This window comes from Rutilus rutilus, assembly GCF_951802725.1.
Source record: "Rutilus rutilus genome assembly, chromosome: 8".
NCBI lineage: Eukaryota > Metazoa > Chordata > Actinopteri > Cypriniformes > Leuciscidae > Rutilus > Rutilus rutilus.
Window position 1 is genome coordinate 16,901,069 of NC_140222.1, and position 8,807 is coordinate 16,909,875.

Here is an 8,807-nt window from a genome sequence, read left to right on the forward strand (position 1 = left end):
AGTTCACCCGCAGAGGCGAGTCCGTCTCCGGCGCGAGGACCAGCGCAGATTCGGTGGATATTGGATAACAAACTGGTTGATTACACTTGAATTAGGCTACCTGAATGTTTAAATATTTCATTTTTACTTGTTAAATAAGTTTAAATGCAGGCAAATACATGTTAAAAACAGTCTAAAATGTGCTGTATTGCTGTACTCATTGAAAATAAAGGCCTATGTCATGTATACTGCTGGTTGTCTGGAGTACTATTTTACAAAGGTTTAGAGAAAATAAAAAAATTAATATTACTCATTAATAAAAACAGTTAATATTACTCATAAATATTGTTTTTTAAATGTTTAAATGTTAAATTATTTCTACTCAATTTTATTTGTTAATGTACCAGATGCAGTTACTCAGATTTACTTAATTTTTGTACTTGCATTTACTCAATTCATACAGTATATTTCATTGATTTCACAGCTTTAAAATTTACTCAATTTTTTTGAGTGTAAAAATGTTTCACCAATAAAATTGAGTAAATAATAGTTAAACTTTTTACAGTGTAGGCTATAGAATTAAATATCATAAAATGAAAATAGATTTTGTCATTGTGGAATTTGTCAACGAATGATTGCGCAATATTTGCATAACAAAACAGAAGCAGTGTGAACCGTTTGAAGGCTATGAATGAATGAATGTACATTCCGTTATGAATGTATCTTTGACCAATTTATGATTATTTTTATTTTATTTATCTGTGTATTTCAACAGGGACAATGTGCAAAAAACATTAATTAAAGATGCTTTGCACCAGATTTAGCTTAAGCTACCCAGCCAACATGTCCATGTGGGCCCCACATGGGTTTTCTCTGGGTTATATGGGTGTCATGTGGGCATGGGCTCAGAGTGGGCACTTTGATGGGGTTACTATGGGCCCCAGTTTGGTTTAGGTAGTGGGCTCCAGCTAGGCTGCCCATTATTGTTTATTTGTGGGTCTTGTTTGGGCCCCAATTGGGCTATATTAGACTAAATTTGTATTACTAATTTTGGTTTGTATTTATTTTAAAAGTACCTGCCATAATTGTGTATTGAAAATGAAAAACATTTAAAAATATTTGACTAAGTTTTTTTAATTTGATATAATACAAAATGCACATCATGTTTGTCAAATAAATTTATTTTTTATTTTTATTTTTTGTGTGTGTGTGTAAATTTCATGGCCTTATAAAACACTTATTTTGTATTATGTGCAAAAAAGTGCTTAAAACTATATTTTCTAAAAGAGTAAAGCACTTGCATCATACTGTCCCCTCCCCCACAAGCTATAATGATTGCCTCCTCCCGCCTTTACATTCAAACTAAAAAAAAAACCAAAAAAAAAAAAAAACCAACGGTCTCCTTCTCTCCTGGACAAGTTTCTTCTAGACATCACCGTCAAATCTCCTGTTTAACACTACCAAGGTAAGATATGTATACGTTTTATTTTGTATTAACTTTGTTTTACTTAAGATTTTATAAAACTAGATATTTCGGAATCAATAGAGCTAACATTTAACGAACATTAACGAAGGTTAGCGAGCCGAGCTCAAACAAGTTACATAAGCTAACTAAAATGAAGTTGGTTAACCAGCAAATTTTATACAATATGTGTTCGCGCCGACTTTTCACCCTTTTACACGCTTTACCGTATTTTTCATAATCGTTCGGTCTCATAATAATGACCGAGGCAGTATATCGTGCAAGAATGCGTCATTGCGCTTCTAGGCCTGTGCTTCGCAGCCGGTGAAAACCCGGCTTAAAGTCCCATAAAATGATGCATACTACCCGTACACTCAGTTTAAGTATTCAGGAAAGTTTTATTTGAGGGACAGATCGAAATTGTTCGTTGTAGTTAAAGAAACATTAATAATTTGTGCTCATTCATGAACGATTCGTTTTTTGAATCGGTTCTTTTTAGTGAACCTGTTGAATAAAATCACAAAACTGTCAGAATGACTCATTTGAAGTCAATCAATTGACTCGCTGATTAGTGATCCGGTCAAGCAGTTCCTAATGCGATGTCTCCACATACAGAATGGATTGATACTGCTAGATGTAAGTTATCTTAATTATGTTATCTCAATTAATCAGTAGGCATGTCGGTATTGATCGTTTAAAAAGTATCCTAAACTAATGTCATAGTTGTGCTGTGCCTTTAGGTTAATCAGGTAAAAAGAGATAAGTAATTTATTTTAATCTTTTCATTTTTGTACATTATTAACAATGGTCTTGCATGAAGAAACATTACGCTGATGTACAGTACAGGTCAAAATTTGGAAACATTACGATTTTTTATATTTTTGAAAGAAGTCTCTAATGCTTATCAAGGCTGTGTTTATTTGATCAAAAATACAGAAAAAAAACAGTAATATTGTGAAATATTATTACAACTTAAAATAATAGTTTTCTATTTGAATATACTTTAAAAAATAATTTATTCCAGTGATGCAAAGCTGAATTTTCAGCATCATTACTCCAGTCTATCACATGATCCTTCAGAAATCATTCTAATATTCTGATTTATTATGAGTGTTGGACACAGTTCTGCTGCCTAATATATTTGATGAATAAAAGGTTAAAAAGAACTGCATTTATTCAAAATAAAAAATAAATATTTTCTAATAATATAAATCTTCTTTACTATCACTTTTTATCAATTTAACACATCCTTGCTGAATAAAAGTATTAATTTATTTCAAAAAAGAAAGAAAAAAATGACTGACCCCAAATTACTGACCAGTAGTGTATATTGTTGTTACAAAAGATTTCTATTTTTAAAACATTTTTGTATTTTATTTTTTTACTTTTTATTTATCAAAGTGTCCTAAAAAAGTATCACAGGTTATGAAAAAATATTAAGCAGCAGAACTGTTTCCAACTTTGAGAATGAATCATCATATTAGAATGATTTCTAAAGGATCATGTGATAGACTGGAGTAATGATCCTGAAAATTCAGCTTTGCATCACAGAACTTTTCAACTGGAACCCCCCCCCCCCCCCCCCCCCCCCCCCCCCCATACACTTTTAATTCGTTCTGGCCGTTTATTTACATGATAATGATTAATATGTTACAAAGTGCAAGTTTTTAAAAACAATACAGTTATAATCTCCGTGTAAACTTCAAAACGTTAATAGCTTAGGGTCTAGCTTAGGGTCTATATGCATGTTGTAGATTTAGATGATTTAAGGAGTTTTGACAATTCTTCCTAAAGCAGTGATTTTTTTCCTCAGGGAGACTACAATGCATGCGATGCTGTAGTAGATGGATGCATAATTATAATCATTTTCTCTCTTATCTTATTTTCTTTCTCTTTTACAGGAAGCACAAACGCCAGGTCGCAGCACCCCAGCACAGACAAGTTCTACTAGTACTCCCTGCAGACCACTTCAGCCCAGTTCAGTCCAGTTCAGACCACTTCAGCCCAGTGGAACAGCAGTGAGGGATGGAATGTTCGTTCGTGTACTGACAATACTGGAAGAAATTAAAGATTGCCAAAAGGTACAGGGTAGCATGATACAGTGTCTTCTGCAGCAGAGAGAACAAAACTGTGTGGTTCCTGTCTTGCCTGAGGGAGTCCCCTTTCCATTGAAGAGTTTTACTGAAGTGGATGATCTGGAGTTGAAGCTCTGTGAGTCTGACTTCCAGAAAAATTTGGTAAGTGTTCTAGGTGTGTGCGATAAATTAAATCGTTGACAATTAAATGCCTCCACGATCTCTCTACAGAGAGTGTTGTGTTGTGATGCAGTGCACATTCTATCAGTTGTAGTTTTACCCCCAATTTCCACCGGCTGCGTTACGGCTCCGGCATGGCGGCGGAGTCAATAGGTTTCCATTAAAGTCAATGAGTGTATTTCCACTGAATGCGGTACAGCTGCGTTCCGACTCCGGCGATGCGCAGCCCTCCGGAGCAGATACGCAGAGCTTCTATTTTTGCCGGATGCCGGAGAGCTCCGCAGCAATTCAGCACTTATATCGCGCGATCATACGTGAATTTGCGAGATCTCGTGGGTCCTTGTGACTTCAGCTGTCAGTCATGACCGCAGCCGTTCCGCAACAAATACGGACCTGGTGGGTATTGACGGACGACGGAACACGGAGCTGTCACGCAGCGGAGCCGTTCCGCAGCCGTTCCGCATCTGGTGGAAATTGGGGGTTATACTAGTCTAGATGGTCTCCCACGGACTAATCACTCCTGAGTTTTTTCAGAATGGTCCTAGAGCAGTGTAAAACCAACTAAATCGCGTCAACTTCAGGGTCCTTAGCACCGTCGGGTCCTAACAATATGCAAGTGACTTACTGCCTGACTAAATAACAACGGGGAATTAACTATTACACATATGCAAAGAACTATATGAATATATTAATGACTGTAAACATATTAATGACTGGCCTTCATTTTAGTGCAATTATAACAAGCTCACTCTTCACTTGTTCCTGAAAAGGAGAAAATAAATGGGGAAATTTTTTAGCTGAACTGCTCTGTAAATTGCAAAATAGTCTTAAACACCATAAAAAAATAATAATTGTGGATCGTGATCCTGCCTGAAAAAAAATTGAGATACATTTTTGCCATATTCCCCACATAACCAAAGTTGTAGATGCAGAGGGTGGTTCTGTGTACACACTAGGTTAAGTTAACCCACTCTGTTTCCCTTAATGAACTGTTACCACTACATTTGTAATTTTGTTTCTTCTATATTTCTTTTCATCTCAACTTCAGGTCTCAGTCCTTGGGGACATTGGAGGGAGGAGCCTTGATGAGTGTGTCCGTAGAACTATGGCATTTTTGATGACGAATGACCTTGCCCGTCAATTGAACCTCACAGGGCGCCATGGAAAACGCTCGTTCAGGAGCCTACGTCTGTTTGATACTTTGCATGGTATATACATTTCAACATCCTTCATTTACATAGATTAGTAAAAACGCAAACGGTTTGGGGTCATTTTGTGTCAAATCAACCAGAAGTTCCTAGCTCAATGTTGATTTTGATCATTTTGTTTTCTGGTGATAAAAATGATTACTTAAAGGGAACCCTGAAGATTTGTATGGTTTTTTAGATTACATCTGCGAATGTAAATTAGATATACAAAAACACTCTAAGGGCCCTATCTTGCACCCAGCACAATTGACTTTGTACACCGATGCATGTATCATATCATATATCATTCCTATTTTGCACCCAACGCACAGCGGGCTTTTCCCTCCACAGACACACGTTGGTAAATTAGGGAATGAACTTTCGATCCCGGGGGCGGTTCAGCGAAAAGAGGAGGCGTGTTCCAGCGCAAACATTCCCTGGTGCTATTTTAAGGGCGCATACTTGGCCATAATGTTGTGTGTGCACAACACGCATATACTTTGCTTCTCTCATCTACACAGATGCAGCAGTTTTCATTTTTGCAAATCATACATTATTACAAGATAAAGTATTAAAACAAGAGGGAAATCATTGTTGTGTCCATGACGATGATACTTGCGTTTCTGATCGTTAAAATAGGGCCCTAGACGTCAGGTTTATTTTTATAAAAAAAGTTTTTTTCCGTTTGATGTTTGAATGAACAATATAAAAAAAAAAAATCACCAAATGTTTATGAAAATAAATAAAAACTGAGTTTTATCTATCTTGAACTTTTCATATATTAGCTGTATTGCGCTCAATATAGTGGTGTATTGCTGCAGTAGCACCCTTTCATTAAAATTAATTTATTATTTTGGTTCACAGGTAGCCTGAAACAGAACACTTTCTTGAGAACTGTCAGCAAGAAAGAGGTGGAGACAGCCCTCGGTAAATGGTTCACAAATGCTAGGGATAGAGATGGCAACCGTGCCTTGAGAGCCCAGCCAAACCTTGTGCGGAGAGCAGCACAGTCAGAGGTGTAAGTTACATAATTTATAACAAATAAAGGGAAAGCTAAATTGTTTGTTTTTCATTCAGTTAGTAGTAATTTTTAACATCTGTTAAGTTAACCAATCAGAATCAAATATTCAACAGCACTGATTTTTAGGGGGCAAACTGCAAAGGAAGACCCTTATTGTATTTGTTAGGGGCCAATCATTGAGGGTGCATTGGCACCTATTAATTTTGGTAGTGTTCTTATTGTTATTAATGATCTTTATTATATTCCAATTTTCTTATTAGGGGTTCAAGCACCAAAATCTAGAATATCTATTGTATTTGCTCAGATTATTTTTGGGGGTATGAGCGTGAAACATGATTATAATTTAGATTATACTCATGCATTTCTTTAATGTTCATGTAAAACTGATTTTTTTGAAGTTCTGCTAAGATTTTTAAAGTATTTATTTGTCTTTTCTTTCTTTACTCTTTAGGTTTGAAGCTGAGGATTCTGTACTGGCACAGGACTGATCACTTTTATTTGAGGTTTCATCTTGAAGACAGTAACTTCAATAAAAGAAATGTTGATTTACACATTCTGAATTGAAGTAATTTTTTTTCCTGCAATTCAAATATTTTGTAATTTCTTAGATATTAAAATGTTAAAGTAACACAAATTGATGCATTTTTGGTTTGGGCAGGTACTGGTTAACAAAACAGTAACAAAGTTGGAGTGATTTGAAAGTTAATTTTGTAGTATAGCACATTTACTTAAACCACGGTAATCAGGTTTACTTAATAAATGGGGCCCACTGTGGTCCAGTGAGATCACCCATAAGGGCCCCATAAGGGTAATGTATGGGACCCACTTTCGGCCCATTAATATTATATAATTTGGGACCCAAGTGGGCCCATAAAATGAACTCCTACATGGGCCCAACTTGGAGCCCACTGTGTACCCATCATTAGCCCATATGGGCTAACACACATGGGGCCCATGTGGAGCCGATGGACAAATTTATCTGGGCCCCATTTGGGTGGCCCATGCAGGGCCCAAGTTACAGCCCATCAAAATCCCACATGGGGCCCACATGGACATGTTGGCTGGGTAGTTTCCATCTGCAGTCCCCGAGCTTATCAGATGGATAAACTAGAGTTTATCATGTTGATAACCTATAGCTATAACGGTTGGTGTGGAAATCGGACGCCAAAAGCCCACGACCGACAACCCCGCCCCCTAGATTAGGCTACTGCAGAACAGACAAAAGCAATGATTTAGCTTTTCTTTTATTCTTTGCAAATTATTTTCCTTACATGAAAATGTCCCGATTCATCAACATTACAGCGGCGGTGAAATTCGTATTTTTCCGAATCTGTTGTAGGCTAATACGTGACATTTTACGTATAAGAACATAGGCCTGAATGTGAAACCGAAAGAATGACGAACCGATGACTTACCGTGAAAAAACAATGCGTAAGAAAAGAGCAATAACAGTTTCTTCATATTGTCTTAGAATCCTAGATCATACCATGACTCGAGCTGATGAGGTGATCGACCGTGGCGTTTCTGTCGTATAAACGAGAAAAACACGAGTGACAGTGCCAGTGCCGTCACTGATGGCAAAAAAAAAAAAAAAATTTGTTGACTGACTGTTGAGGAATTTTAAACAGATGGGCCGGTTATCACAAACCAACGGACGTTCGCTCATGAATATCATTTAGGTTATGCACAAATGTTATTTTACTGTTTTTCTGTAATGCTCATTTTCAAGTCAAACCTGAAATATAATATTTATAACGTAGGCATATATGCTGTTGGTTTACAATCTCTATGAATTCTGTAGTGTTCTTGCTTGTAGTTTCTGTCACTCATGAGGGCAGAGTAAGGCAAAACCTGATCACAGATCAGTATCTATTTTCCATTTAACCTTCTTTGAGCATTTAACATGCAATCAGCATTAGACAAAGCTTGTATCCATGGCATGTTAATGTTTTTTTTTTATAAAGATTGGAACAAAACTAATAGGACTTCAGTAAGTCAATGTGTTGTTATGGGACTATTCAATGGACTAAAAGTTTGAAAGGTACACATTTAAAGTTCAGTATTTCTAAACTTGACATTAATGTATAAAAAAAAAAGTAAAAAAAAAAAAGATACAGTTGACAATAAAAAATTATATTGTTTGATTTATACGGTATGCTCTTACATACTCACCAGAGTAGGCCTGACTGCACAGTCTCTCTATGACTTTACCGCTAAACAAGGAACTGCATCTCATCTCGGCAAGAAACAGTTTCAGGGTTCATTTCAATTAAGTCTTTACCTCTTTAGACTCGTGAAGGATTAGCAGGTTGCAAGTTCTTGAAGACAATGCATCACACATTTGTTTTTTTTCTGTCTGTGGATATTGTACATAAGGTGTAAATGTTTGTTTTTTTAGTTACTGTTTTATTAAAGCAGCATCAGCTGCGACTGTGAATCTTTTCCTACGCTTGTTCTCCAGGTGTGTTTGGTGTTGAGACCGGTGAAACAGAGACAGTATCAGTGATGGAGGGAGATTCTGTCACTCTACACACTGATGTTCCTGAACTACAGAGACATGTGATAGTGTGGACGTTTGGACCGCAAGACACTCACATCTCTAAAATCAACAGAGTTCACAATGAGACCTGTCACGATGGTGCCGATGAGAGATTCAGAGACAGACTCAAGCTGGACTATCAGACTGGATCTCTGACCATCACAAACATCAGCACAGAACATGCTGGACTTTATAAAATCGAAATCGTTGTTGAAAACAAGAATTTCATTGTCACCGTCTATGGTAAGCAGAGCATTATACTATGTGCACATTTTATTGGCCTCTTGCCATATTCTTATTTCAAGTAGGATTATTAAATTATCATAATTTAATATAATATGTTAAGATATGGGGTAAAATATGG

The 8,807-nt window shown here is 36.5% G+C and overlaps 2 protein-coding genes and 1 long non-coding RNA gene across 3 annotated transcripts in view; 2 read left to right on the forward strand and 1 right to left on the reverse strand.

Moving 5' to 3' along the window:
- LOC311295873 overlaps nucleotides 1–8,807 on the forward strand; it is a 183,348-nt gene that overhangs the window by 158,722 nt on the left and 15,819 nt on the right. The gene's annotated exons all lie outside the window — the stretch shown is intronic.
- LOC311295855 (uncharacterized protein) overlaps nucleotides 1–8,807 on the reverse strand; it is a 260,836-nt gene that overhangs the window by 61,765 nt on the left and 190,264 nt on the right. The gene's annotated exons all lie outside the window — the stretch shown is intronic.
- Nucleotides 869–6,455, forward strand: LOC311295869 (uncharacterized protein). The gene is made up of 5 exons (XM_084417409.1): nucleotides 869–1,444; nucleotides 3,343–3,678; nucleotides 4,745–4,904; nucleotides 5,748–5,901; nucleotides 6,356–6,455. The coding sequence occupies exons 2-5, from the start codon at nucleotides 3,472–3,474 to the stop codon at nucleotides 6,390–6,392; spliced, it is 558 nt and encodes a 185-aa protein (XP_084273535.1). The 5' UTR covers nucleotides 869–1,444; nucleotides 3,343–3,471; the 3' UTR covers nucleotides 6,393–6,455.